The 14,045-nt window shown below is 41.4% G+C and overlaps 1 protein-coding gene across 1 annotated transcript in view; it reads right to left on the bottom strand.

Moving 5' to 3' along the window:
* uggt2 (UDP-glucose glycoprotein glucosyltransferase 2) overlaps window positions 1-13,207 on the bottom strand; it is a 44,351-nt gene extending 31,144 nt beyond the window's left edge. Inside the window, exons 1-13 of the mRNA XM_039006820.1 lie at window positions 13,179-13,207; window positions 12,534-12,670; window positions 12,081-12,163; window positions 11,666-11,796; window positions 5,604-5,716; window positions 5,227-5,404; window positions 4,206-4,302; window positions 4,044-4,113; window positions 3,859-3,959; window positions 1,918-2,017; window positions 1,525-1,585; window positions 1,187-1,278; window positions 813-963 (exon numbers count right to left, since the gene is read on the bottom strand). Coding sequence (XP_038862748.1) covers window positions 813-963; window positions 1,187-1,278; window positions 1,525-1,585; window positions 1,918-2,017; window positions 3,859-3,959; window positions 4,044-4,113; window positions 4,206-4,302; window positions 5,227-5,404; window positions 5,604-5,716; window positions 11,666-11,796; window positions 12,081-12,163; window positions 12,534-12,670; window positions 13,179-13,202 — 1,338 coding nt within the window. The 5' untranslated portion in view covers window positions 13,203-13,207. The remainder of the gene's footprint in view (window positions 1-812; window positions 964-1,186; window positions 1,279-1,524; window positions 1,586-1,917; window positions 2,018-3,858; window positions 3,960-4,043; window positions 4,114-4,205; window positions 4,303-5,226; window positions 5,405-5,603; window positions 5,717-11,665; window positions 11,797-12,080; window positions 12,164-12,533; window positions 12,671-13,178) is intronic.
* Window positions 13,208-14,045: the final 838 nt, after the last annotated feature.

Genomic DNA, 14,045 nt, shown 5'->3' with positions numbered 1-14,045 from the left:
TTAACATATAGTCCTCTTTAAAATAATCGATCTCAGTCCTCTTTAAAGTGAACTCTGGGGTAAAAAAAAAGCGAAAGAACTCGGTTCTCTTTGTATTCACACTGCCCTTGCCTTTGAATGAGGACTCTCTTGCCAGTTCACTTCACCTATTCTGTAGTCCGAGTCCACTTTGCCTTCACATTGTTATGTTCAGGAAGGAACCAAGATCTTTGTCCAACATTCACTCAATGCACTCTGGGCTTTTACAAAGTACAGGACAAGACATTCCATCAGAACGTGTTATCAGACAGCTAGATATACAGTACCTAATTACATTTTAAACGCTAATAGATTTAGTTAAAAAATGAGACACAGTAATAATTATAATTTGAAGATAATATTAACATGTAAATATTATTGGTAACAGAATAAATAGCAGAAGAAGGTAGATTAAATAATGCTGTAATTTAAAATTGTACACCCAGTGTAGGCTACTGGCCCTTTAAGAGCTACTTTTGATTTTGTGGTTAGTGCTTTCTGGGATCTTTGGGACGTCCCTACCCTAAATCCTAACCATACCCTGGAACAATAAACCTTAATCCTTTCCTTAACCATTGTAAATGTCAACTTCAATGGGGTAAAGTCAGAGTTGGGACGTCCCAAGGTTCCAAGATAGCAAAGACCTTGGTTTTGTACCCTATATTTTGATTCTCACCAAATATGTTGTCTTCTCACACCTTTCAAACCCCACAAACGAATAAACAGCGTATAAAGGTTTCTTAGCTTATAGATCACATATTGCAAACAAATAATATGAACACCCTGACTCTCACCGTTATAGCTGGATGGCGGATGTCTAAGGCATAGTTTTCTTCCACTGGGTTCATGGGCAGTCTCAGTAGCTTGCCTAGGTTCTCTTCCTTAATGCCTAGGTTATGGAGGCCCTCCAGGATCTTGGCTTCTCCTCTGATAGTGTCCAAGATGCTAACAAACACAGAGAATCAGAGAAATCACAGCTCAGCATTCATTTCCCCCGAGCAGGGGAGCTGTCTGTCGGTGGTGCACTAGGCTAGTTTTAATCCCGTAGCCCTGGATCACTGAGCTGTGGGCAGCCAATGCTGAGGCTGGGGAGACCAGGGGGGAGAGAGAGCAGAGAGCAGGCAAGCTGACGGTTGATCCTCCCTGCTGAGTTTAGCTCTTACTGTACCTGAAGGGGTTGTGGACGTCCAGATCAATGTGAAGGCCGTTGATGAACAGGCCTCCATCTCCCGGATGGATCCCCATGGTCTCACTCAGCCACTGGAACAGAGAGGATTCCCTGCTGTTAGTCTGATGCCAACCAAACCCTCATCCTCTCCTCTCTATAGTAAATGGCTGATATTACAATGTAGAAATAGATTCTAAGGGTTGTAAGCTCTAAGATGCCAGTGGAAAGAATGTAAGAGAATTTACATGAATAGCCGTAAACAAATGATACGTTGATACCTCACATTAGACAAACAAGTGCACAGTCTTAGGAACAAACTGCTGCTTTTGATATCCCACCTTTTGGTTCTCCTCAATTTCTCTTCTCATTTCTTGGTTCACAGACACTCTTGTCAGTGATCTGTGGGAACAGTAAAACATGTAGTCACCATCAGCTTTTTTCTCCCCATTGAGCAGTAAAACCCCCGTTTAATCTCCCAAATCTGTGGGCCCTCAGATGGTATATATCTACAGGCGACTCTCTGTAATCACGCGCCAGACCGCTGACTCAGCACTCCTGGTTTGTTGTTCATAACAGCCGTCTAAAACAAGTTACACTCCAGGATCGGATTCAAGTCTACAAGCCGGGAGAACTTCTTATTTCATGTCAAATAGGCTTATTTATTCCTACAGACTGTGCAAGGTTGTTGTTGGGTTTTTTAAATAGAAAGAGTGTGAGGTGTATAGCTTTACCTGGCTTTGCTGGGGAAGTTCTGACTGAGGTCTCTCATAAGCTTCAGAGCATCAAACGTTGGTACAGACATGATCCTGGCCGCTGCCTGGAAGCTTAGATCTGTTGAAGTTGAAATCATTTGAAGTTGAACCAGTTGATAACTTTTTCTTGGAAAGGTAGATCACCTTAGGATGCCTACAGTACTTGGTGAAAAATGGCCATGCATAAAAAAATAAAAATTGTTCATTTGTAATATATAGATTGAATCAAATATTGAATCAAATATTGATTTCATTCAAATATTTGATTCAGACTGAGGCACTGCGTGAAACTGTGTGGACTGTGAAGTCGGTACATATATCATTAGCTCCACTTCTAAATATTTCAAATAGTAGACCATTTTCCCTTTTTTAGGACATCATACCATTCTGTGTTGAACTGATTCGGCGTAAGGGTTATAGAAAGCTTGCTTAGTCCTGCCTATTTCCACTCCACTTCATACAATCAAAGTAATAGCACACGGTTAGAGCAACACGTGGCCAAGCCCGGTACATTGAACCTGTGCTTGACAGTCTCTACTGAACATAAACTGATTGCTTTACTAAGCTCAAGAGTAAAGTGCTATCATTTCCATTCCATTCATCAAACTGTCACCACGGTGATCCTCACAGTCACTAAGTGCCACACAGGCTAGCACACAACGAATGGGTATGGCCAGGGGGTTTTCCTCAACAAGGGCTCAGACTTTTTCCTGGTCAGATCGAGTGGTATACACTGAGTGTAGACAAACACAATGTATAATGGGTCTGTAATCAAAAAGATGTTGCATAAAACTTACTTAATAGAATAAATAGTTTTCTGTCAACTATATACTTACTTTCAATGACAGCTGTGATGCATCAAGTCTATTGTCAATAAACACAGGTATACTTAGTGTATGTAAACTTCTGACCCACTGGAATTGTGATACAGTGAATTATAAGTGAAATAATCTGTCTGTAAACAATTGTTGGAAAAATTACTTGTGTCATGTACAAAGTAGATGTCCTAACCGACTTGCCAAAACTATAGTTTGTTAACAAGACATTTGTGGAGTGGTTGAAAACGAGTTTTAATGACTCCAACCTAAGTGTATGTAAACTTCCGACTTCAACTGTATATAAATGTAATTCTGTATCCCCGCACGGTATAAACGAATAACTCGATTTCATCTCCTTCCTATTGGCCAAAAGTTATACAACAACACTGTCCATATCAGATTTTACATATCGTTTGAGTTAGCCCCACACATTTATGAACGTTTGAGCCTGATGTCCTTTGTGGTAAGTTATCTCATGAATTGATATAATGTACCCAAGTGAGCAGCCACCTAAGGCAATTGATTAATGAATAATTCACGCCTGATGCCCTCAATTGACCTTTGTGCCCGCTCCCATACCCAATAATTCTGTATTTCTTTGTGACTAACTTGAATACAGGTAAACCAGAAAAGCTACATCCATGATTGGCAGATGAGTGGCAACCCTAATTAGAAGCACCTGCTGCTCATTAGTGGTTCCCTACAAATGCTGTTTTGAATTCAAATAAAATTGCACCTACAACACAGAAGGCTGCAAAGCCTAAATGGCTATGTATGCTACCCAAAAAATAATAATTTTTAAAAAATAATAATTTTAAAAAATGAAAAATGAAGTAAGCTTTATGTGACATCTTTTCGAGTGTGGCCCCATTACACCTTTTGTTTGTCTGAATTCAAGGGTTTTACGCACCAGCCAAGCTCCAGGGAGAGCGCAATGGTCCCCTTCTGACAAAATATTAAGAGCATCATCCTAATATTGAGTCACACACTCTAATATTGAGTTGGTACACTCGAGGTATCTATTAGCAAGGACCTTGAGTTTTTCCTAGTCAGGTCATGTGGTCAGGAAAAACTTCTAGCATAACTAATGGATGCTCAGTACCTTGAAGCTCCCACACTTTGAGAGGAGCCATGTCATTGGTGCTCTCTAACAGATGCTTCCGGAGCTCCCCTAGCTGCTCCTGCAGGTCTGGGTGGGAGTTTCTGGGATGGAACAAGACAGAAGGTGATACTACGGTTCTAATATTTGTTATACAAATACATTGACTTACAAATACATTAACTCACTTCAATTTCCCAAAGAGAAAGCCTTGGACTTCATCAATGTCATCCTCATCAGTGTTCGCTGTTCCTTTATCTGTGGAAAAGCAGCAGAGTTGCCCTTAATATTCTTCAATTGGCATCAGTTAAATATATATTTTAATACGGAATAGGAATGCACAAACAAACCTTTTACTTGTGTGTCATCCACAGCTTTGTACTCAGTGCTTTTTATGGCCAATTCAACACCATATCCAGACAACAGCATCTTTTGAGGCCTTGGCTCCTGTAGTGGAAATCAGCAATGGAAATATAATCTTAACCATAAAAGCATCTGTTTTAATTCAATCTAAGAACCAATGGTACTGATGTGTGTTTGTCATACTGACACCGAATAAGGGGGAAGCAAAACACTTATTTAACACTTCAAGGCCTATAAGAAATCACATTTTTTTCTTCATGAGCGGACCAATCAGTAGTGCATGCCAAAGGGCCTGGCATGTTAACTTCAACTCCACGACCAAGTGATTCTTCAGTTTTTATTCACATCTTAGAGACACGAGGCGCTCTGAATGTGTAGTCTTTTACACCTACGCGGTAGCTCGTGAACTCTGTGGTACATCTCTGAAAAGAACACATTAGTGCTGCTTCTCACAGTGTCAGGCCATCCGTTACTCAGGCCCCAGCTAAACTTCCTCTGGTTATCTGTATTCTCCTGCTGAACACTGGCAGCTAATGCAATCCATTTGTTGTACAGCCCTGATGACCTCGCCCTTTGTGGATGTTGTTCTTAAAGCTGCAATGGCCTTCCTGTCACCCCCTCCATTCCATCTTCCCACAGAGCTCAAAGTTGGAACCAGTGACCACAATGCACAGTAAAGCACAAGCCTGTTCTACATTAGCATGAACACTTCCAAGCTTCCAACAACACGCAATCTTACATCAGTCCAATATTGGACAAAACCAAATCAGATTTTCACATGTACAAGAGCACAGCCAACCATTATGAGTTATAGCAACTGAGGATCAAAAACACCATACAGTGTTAATTTAATAGATTACTGTTCAAAATAAGTGTGGTAAAGCACCCGGTTTTGAGGACAGTTGTTGCACCCCCTATAAAATCCCACTTCAATCCCTGGCTAAAGCACATCAATCTTTAAATACCGTTCAAAGCTATTAAGGAAATCCAAAAAGCCTCACTACTCACGGCTACAAAGTGACGCAGCACATAGATGAGCTTGCCCTCCGCAGCCTTCTCAGCCAGCACCTTGTGGAAGGAGCCAAACTTTTTGGTGCCGATCTCAGCATAAAGGATCACAACTGGGACATCTGTCTTATTGAGTCCAGGGTATCTGTGCTCATTCTTGTATAGATAAGGTTTTGGCCTGCAAACATGTAAAAAGAGAAGTTAGATTCCACCATTTACATACAAATCTATAATTTGTACTAATCAAACTTGAATAACATAATTTATTAACTGTTAATTATAAAATAACATATTTAAATTTATGTTGTTAGTTCACTCTTGCACTAGAGTGAGGTAGATCCTCTGAGGAGATGAGAACGAAGTGGTGTGTAGCTTACCTGCCTGCAGCTGCCTTCAGGAGCTTCTTCAAATCCTTTGTGCTGCAGCCATGTTGGCCATGGACCGAAACAAAGGCAAGGCATGCCTCAGGCGGAGACTCATCACTGCCTATCTATTGCGAGCAGAGGAGCGACACAATTAGGCTACAGCATTAGGGCTGTGGCGGTCATGATATTTTGTCAGCCGGTTGTCATGCAAAAGACTGCCGGTCTCACGGTAATTGACCGTTAATTAACATTAACACATTTAGCATCTCCAGGCCCCCACACATACAAGCCGCTGATGGGCGCCATTGGAACATCTACATTTTAAAAAGTATAATAAATCGATTTAATATATGCCATCACAACAAATTCATTATTTATTTCAGTAAAGTCTAAAGAAACATTATGATATGAAGAAAATGTATTTCAGAAGAACAGAATATGAGTTGGCCTACTGTATGTTAGTTATATGGCTATGCTCCATGACAGAGGCTGTAGGCTTGTTCATTTAGCTGACAAGATATGCTTATAAGTCCCTTGCCATTATTTTATTTTATATGGTTTAATAGTAAAAAATAATATACTTGAACTTAGCTGAATAAAATAGAAAGGATATTTTTTCCATTATGGAGCAAGTGCGCATGTGAAGTGGCTATGTTGGGCGTAAAAGTGATAATTTGAAAACAGGTCCGACAGTGCATTCGGGAAAGTATTCAGACCCCTTCCACACTTTGTTACATTACAGCCTTATTCTAAAGTAGATTTTTTTTTTAAATCCCCTCATCAATCTAAACACAATACCCCATAATGACAAATCGAAAACAGGTTTTCAGAAATGTTTGCAAATTTAAACAAATAAATACCTTATTTACATACAGTGGAAAGAGTGTGAACCCTTTGGAATTACCTGGATTTCTGTATAAATTAGTCATTACATTTCTTCTTTCAAGTCACAACAATAGACAAACACAGTGTGCTTAAACTAATAACACACACATTATTGTATTTTTCTTGTCTATATTGAATACATCATTTAAACATTCACAGTGTAGGTTGGAAAAAGTATGTGAACCCCTAGGACTAATGACTTCAATAAAAGCTCATTGGAGTCAGGAGTCAGCTGACCTGGAGTCCAATCAATGAGACGAGATTGGATATGTCGGTTAGAGCTGCCCTGCCCTTTAAAAAAACTCACAAAATTTTTGTTTGCTATTCACAAGAAGCATTGCCTGATGAGAACCATGCCTCGACCAAAACAGATCTCAGAAGACCCAAGATTAAGAATTGTTGACTTGCATAAAGTTGGAAAGGGTTACAAAAGTATCTCTAAAAGCCTTGATCTTCATCAGTCCACGGTAAGACAAATTGTCTATAAATGGAGAAAGTTCAGCACTGTTGCTACTCTCCCTACGTGTCACGGCCGTCGAATGAAGAGGACCAAAGCGCAGCGTGGTGAGCGTACATATTCCTTTTATTAGGTGATGACGCCGACAAAACAATAAACAATACAAAACAACCGTGAAGCTTAAGGCTATGTGCCACAAACAAAGTTAACTTCCCACACTGAAAAGAGGGAAAAGGGCTACCTAAGTATGGTTCCCAATCAACGATAGACAGCTGTCCCTGATTGAGAACCGTACCCGGCCAAAACATAGAAATACAAAATCATAGAAAACAAAAACATAGAAGGCCCACCCCAAATCACACCCTGACCAAACCAAATAGAGACATAAAAAGGCTCTCTAAGGTCAGGGCGTGACAGTACCCCCCCCCCCCCAAAGGGGCGAACTCCGGCCGCAAAACCTGAACCTATAGGGGAGGGTCTGGGTGGGCATCTATCCGCGGTGGCGGCTCAGGTGCGGGACGCAGATCCCGCTTCACCACTGGCTCACCCCACTTTGGCGGCACCCTTGGTGCGGGGACCCTCGTCGCCGACCCCGGACTGGGCACCCTCGCTGGAGGCTCTGGACTGGAGACCGTCGCTGGAGGCCCCGGACTGGGGACCGTCGCTGGAGGCTCCGGACTGGAGACCGTCGCTGGAGGCTCCGGACTGGAGACCGTCGCTGGAGGCTCCGGACTGGAGAACGTCGCTGGAGGCTCCGGACTGGGGACTGTCGCTGGAGACTCCGGACTGGAGGCCGTCGCTGGAGGCTCCATGCCATGACTCCTCACTGGAGGCTTCGTGCCATGGATCATCACTGGAGGCTTCTTGCCATAGATCATCACTGGAAGCTTCGTGCCATGGATCATCACTGGAGGCTTCTTTCCATGGATCATCACTGGAGGTTAAGAAGAATCCTAGAGTGTCAGCTAAAGACTTACAGAAATCTCTGGGACATGCTAACATCTCTGTTGACGAGTCTACGATACGTAAAACACTAAACAAGACTGTTGTTCATGGGAGGACACCACGGAAGAAGCCACTGCTGTCCAAAAAAACATTGCTGCACATCTAAAGTTCGCAAAAGTGCACCTGGATGTTCCACAGCGCTCCTGGCAAAATATTCTGGTGACAGATGAAACTAAAGTAGAGTTGTTTGGAAGGAACACACACTATGTGGAGAAAAATATCAACATCAAAACCTCATCCCAACTGTAAAGTATGGTGGAGGGAGCATCATGATTTGGGGCTTCTTTCATGCCACAGGGCCTGGACAGCTTGCTATCATCGACGGAAAAATGAATTCACAAGTTTATCAAGACATTTTGCAGGAGAATGTAAGGCTATCTGTCCGCCAATTGAAGCTCAACAGAAGTTGGGTGATGCAACAGGACAATGACCTAAAACACAGAAATAAATCAACAACAACGGCTTCAACAGAAGAAAATAGACCTTCTGGAGTGGCCCAGTCAGAGTCCTGACCTCAACCCGATTGAGATGCTGTGGTATGACCTCGAGCAGTTCACACCAGACACCCCAAGAATATAGCTGAAATGAAACAGTTTTGTAAAGAGGTATGTTAAAAAATTCTTCCTTTCCGTTGTGCAGGTTGTGCAACTACAGAAAACATTTGGTTAAGGTTATTGCTGCCAAAGGAGGGTCAACCCATGATTAAATCCAAGGGCTCACATACTTTTTCCACCCTGTACTGTGAATGTTTACATGGTGTGTTCAATAAAGACATGAAAACATATAATTGTTTGTGTGTTATTAGTTTAAGCACACTGTGTTTGTCTACTGATGTGACTTTTTGATGACATCATATTTATGCAGAAATCCAGGTGATTCCAAAGGGTTCACATACTTTTTCTTGCCACTGTATGTATTTAGACCCTTTGCTATGAGACTCAAAATTTAGCTCAGGTGCATCCTGTTTCAATTGGTCATCCTTGAGATATTTCTACAACTTGATTGGAGTCCACCTGTTGTAAACTCAATTGATTGGATGATTTGGAAAGGCACACACCTATCTATATAAGGTCCCACAGTTGACAGTGCATGTCAGAGCAAAAACTGAAGGAATTGTCCAAAGAGGACCGAGACAGAATTGTGTCGAGGTAGGTCCCCAAGAACACAGTGGCCTCAATCATTCTTAAATGGAAGTTTGGAACCACCAATACTCCTAGAGCTGACCTCCCGGACAAAATGAGAAATCGGAGGAGAAGGGCCTTGGTCAGGGAGGTGACCAAAAACCCGATGGTCACTCTGACAGAGCTCCAGAGTTCATCTGTGAAAATGGGAGAACCTTCCAGAAGGACAACCATCTCTGGAACACTCCATCAATCAGCCCTTTATGGTAGAATTGCCAGACAGAAGCCACTCCTCAGAAAAAGGCACATGACAGCACGCTTGGAGTTTGCCAAAAAGGCACCTAAAGGACTCTCAGACCATGAGAAACAAGATTATCTGGTCTGATGAAACCAAGATTAAAGTCTTTGGCCTGAATGCCAAGTGTCACATGTGGAGGAAACCTGGCACCATCCCTACGGTGAAGCATGGGGGTGGCAGCATCATGCTGTGGGGATGTTTTTCAGCGGCAGGGACTGGGAGACTAGTCAGGATCGAGGGAAAGATTAACAGATTAAAGTACAGAAAGATCCTTGATGAAAACCTGCTCCAGAGCACTCAGGACCTCAGACTGGGGTGAAGGTTCAACTTCCAACAGGACAACAACCCTAAGAACACATCCAAGACAACATAGGAGTGGTTTCGTGACAAGTCTCTGAATGTCCTTGAGTGGCCCAGCCAGAGCCTGGACATCTCTGGAGACCTGAAAATAGCTGTGCAGCGACGCTCCCCATCCAACCTGACAGAGCTTGAGAGGAAGAATGCAGAGAAGAATGGAGAATCTCCCCAAATACATGTGTGCCAAGCTTGTATCATCATACCCAAGAAGACTCGAGGCTGTAATCCCTGCCAAAGGTGCTTCAACTAAGTACCGAGTCTGAATACTTATGTAAATGTCATATTTAATTTTTTTAATTTTTCATAAATTAGCAACAATTTATAAAAACTGTTTTTGCTTTGTCATTATGTGGTATTGTGTATAGATTGATGAGGGGACTTTTTTTTAAATCCATTTTAGAATAGACTTAGAGTTATTTGGTAACTTTAGTTGTGAATGATACAAACCTTAGAATGTCTTAGAAATGAAAACATACATGGGCTGCATGGTGCGACTATAGACTATTGATTATTTGAGAAAGTAGCAAAGAAAAGCTTGCGCTCTGTTCCTTGCCTCAGGCTGTTCCTTCATCAAGTGACCATATTTTCACCCATCAGACTATTAATCTTGCCTTTCGATTTAAAATGGTTCATTATCAAATGGACAGGAACAGGGGGGAAAAGACATGTCATCTGTATGCACTCAAATAGCAAATGGAGGCTGTGCGCTTTCCAGCCGTTTTGTAGGCTACTTGGGTTTTATAGCGGAGCATGTGCTTATTATGAGTAGCTGAGAAATAAATATAACAACACTTATTTCAATCCACTTATCAACTACTGTTTGAGGTGCGTGCTCTCGCTGCCCGACAGGTGATATTCCACCCAAATGCTGTATGCCATGGGCTCTCCAACCTTGTTCCTGGAGCTACCCAGTGCTTAGTCTGCACGCTCAAGAAAGGAATACAGGAGAGAGGAGATGGAAACGCATGATGGTGAGATATTCTGTATAGCTAAAAGGTAATGTGTCACCCAATTAATTATGAAAACATTAAAAAATCCCTGTTACTAGGCTATTCAAAATCAAATACAAATTCACTAATTGTAGGCTAACTGTATGCCGCCCTCCACAATCAATGAACCAACAGCATTGCCTATGGCTATAAGTTCTCTTGCAGACTAATTGATATACATTTTGGAGCGTAGCATAACAGACCGTCCAGTATGCATAATAATACAGTCCACACTCTCGACCAATTATATACCAAAGACGCCTTAAATCAGTTTTGTTTTATGTTTTTCTGCTATGCGTAATATGCATAGGCTATGTATTGTATAACTGCACAATTGTAACGCTCTGGGTGTCGGGGGTGTGAAGTCAGACGCAGGAACAACAGAGCTTCAATACGGTGCTTCCTTTTTAATGCACAACCGGCATACCAATGTCCAATACGGACTTACTGGGTGTCATAAACAAAACCAAACACGAAAGACAAAACCCAGTCCACAATACATACATCCACTCCCGAATCCAAAAGTACAAATGAACAATCCCGCACAAAGAAGCGTACGGGCTGGCTGACTAATAAAGCCACACTAATTACTAATTACCTAAACACAGGTGATACAAATAAACACATAAGGAGGGGGAAGAAAAAGAGTCAGTGGCAGCTAGTAGGCCGGTGACGACGACCGCCGAGCGCCACCCGAACGGGAAGGAGAGCCTGCCTCGGTTGAAGTCGTGACAACAATCATAATTTTAATTAATAAATAAACCTATGCATAAGCTCTAGTATGCGTATGGGTGTTTAGAGTTAAATCATCACCTTAGAAAGCCCTGTCCATTTTGTTGTGTTAGGCTTTGAAACAAGATCTACAAAAAACATGTTTTACACTGTTTCAACCTGCTATTGAACGCCTTTCTTCAAATTGATCATCACAGTGAGGTGAGTTGTAAAAGTATTTCAGGGCCTACCTGTTGGGATGCATGAACAGCTGGTGAGTAGGACCTCAAGGAGAGAGCAAATTTGAGGAGATTGACCTGGAGCGCCGTCAAAAACTGTCCAGCCTTCTTGATTACCAAGTTGTAATAGGAGCGCACAGACTCTGTAAAGGAAATCTGAGTCAAATGAATGCGCAAAGAATCTTGACTCTCACAATCAAAATCCACATAAATTAGTTAGTACGCAGATTTATGAGGTTTTCTCATGGACCAAAGACCTTTATTATTCATCAAATTCAATCCACGTTTACATTTCTGTATCAATCTGTCTGGAAGTGCCGGAAAGAGGCAATGTAACAGATTGTGTGAGAAGCATTGTATCTGAGAACACATATTTTGTGGTAATAAAACTGAAGTGTTTGCTTGTCACATCATAGTGTCCACATACCTCCATTTTTGTAAACTGTTAACTCCTTCACAGTTTCAACAAAGTCCCAGAATTTCTCATTTCCATCCTCTGCAATAAACTCACTAAACAAAAGATTAGGAAATAAAAAGGTATGAACACAGGAAAATGTAAGTTCATTATGATTGAGGAACTGCAACATGTTACATTTAGTTGCTCTTATACCTGTCTTGTAGTAACACTGTCATTACTACACATTGTACTTTAGTAATTACATAGTTATACAACTTAGCCGTTTTGGTGGAATAAGGAGCAGTCCCTATTTCTATTGTAATTAGTACACAAGCATAATCTACATGCATGTAGCCTAGCCTAACGCTTATAAAATGGATAGGCCTGCATATATGGTATTCAGGAGAGACATAAGTAGTAGGCCTATGCCTTCCTGGAGACATGCGTTTTTGTTTTCCAGCTAATTTATTCCGTAAAATATACCTTGTCTCCAGGAGGAAAGGCGTCATGCTCCACTTGGCTTTCAGACTGGCAGAGACGCCTTTCGATGCGGACTGGACATACTGGACGTTCAGCAGAAGCAGCGACGACGACAACAACAACACTATGTTTCTCATCCTCTACACAAGACACGATGGAGAAGATTGACATATTCGGCAATAGATTAGATTTATAGAAAAGAGAGTGAAATGTAACATGACCCTGTAATGTTATCGTCTCAAAGTGCCACGTAGCTGTAGCAAGCAATTGTTTACAGATGCAATAGCAGCCAACATATTATGTGAAGGGATAGCTTATGCAGTCCATTGAAGAAGATGAACCGAATGAGATGAAAGAGCGTGACATAAAATAACAGGGGCGGGAAATCATTAATGTGAGAAAGTCTCAGTTAGCCAGGATAACAAATTATAGGCTAGTCAGGATAGCAAATGATAGCCTCACGTTTCATTTAACACACACTATAGGAAAGCTGCTTATATGAATGAAAACGGATTCAAGCAGCGTTACAATAATGTCAAGGAAAACGGGCTATGACAAGATTGTTACTTTGTAGCCCAATAAGCTCCCAATTGAAGCTTCGAACATTCTACAGACATTTTTAGTGGTTACAGTATTAATCTTCCTTACCCCGGTAATGCTGGCCGCTGCCATTGATAGGTCCTTCGCTACTTCTTATATTGTAAAATATATTTGTTTGTATTCTTTTTAACAGCCAAAGGAAAAGAAAACATTGTATAATATGTATTGGATTTTGTATTACATAATGTATACCTTTCTAAGAAGTGTATTCGGGCGTAGTTAATAAAATAACTCGTTTTTGGTGACAACATTTTGGGACATGCAATGTCATGGCCACCTACATGTTAAATTCTTCTTTTTTTTTTATTCAAGGGGTTTGCGGAGCAACATCCCTACCCTAAACCTAAGCCCCTATCCTATCCATAACGCTTACCTTAAACCATTTTACATATCATTTAAATGGGGTAGAGACGTCTGAAGGATCCCTGATATGGAACCCGAAAAGGCAACATGCTGCACCTTATATATAACCTACTGTGAAATAATGGGAAATCACAATCGAATTTTATATTAATAAAGCATGCCCTACATATTGGCTATGTAGGCCTATGTGTTAATTTCGAGACTTGTTGTATCAAATCAACAGGTGTAGACCCTACAGTGAAATGCTTACTTACAAGCCCTTAACCAACAATACAGTTCTAAGAATATACCTTTAAAAAGTAAGAGATAAGAATAACAAATAATATAAGAGCAGCAGTAAATAACAATAGTGGGGCTACATACAGAAGGTACCGGTACAGAGTCAATGTGAAGGGGCACTGGTGTTGAGGTAATATGTACATGTAGGTAGAGTTATTCAAGTGACTATGCATAGATAACAGAGTAGCATCAGCGTGGGGGGGTGATGCAAAAAGTCTGGGTAGCCATTTGATTAGATGTTCAGGAGCCTTATGGCTTGGGGGTAGAAGCTTT

Source organism: Salvelinus namaycush, chromosome 13 (genome assembly GCF_016432855.1).
Source record: "Salvelinus namaycush isolate Seneca chromosome 13, SaNama_1.0, whole genome shotgun sequence".
In the NCBI taxonomy this organism is placed as follows: Eukaryota; Metazoa; Chordata; class Actinopteri; order Salmoniformes; family Salmonidae; genus Salvelinus; species Salvelinus namaycush.
The sequence above is the reverse complement of the archived record's forward strand: the minus strand, read 5'-3'. Positions and strand labels throughout refer to the sequence as shown.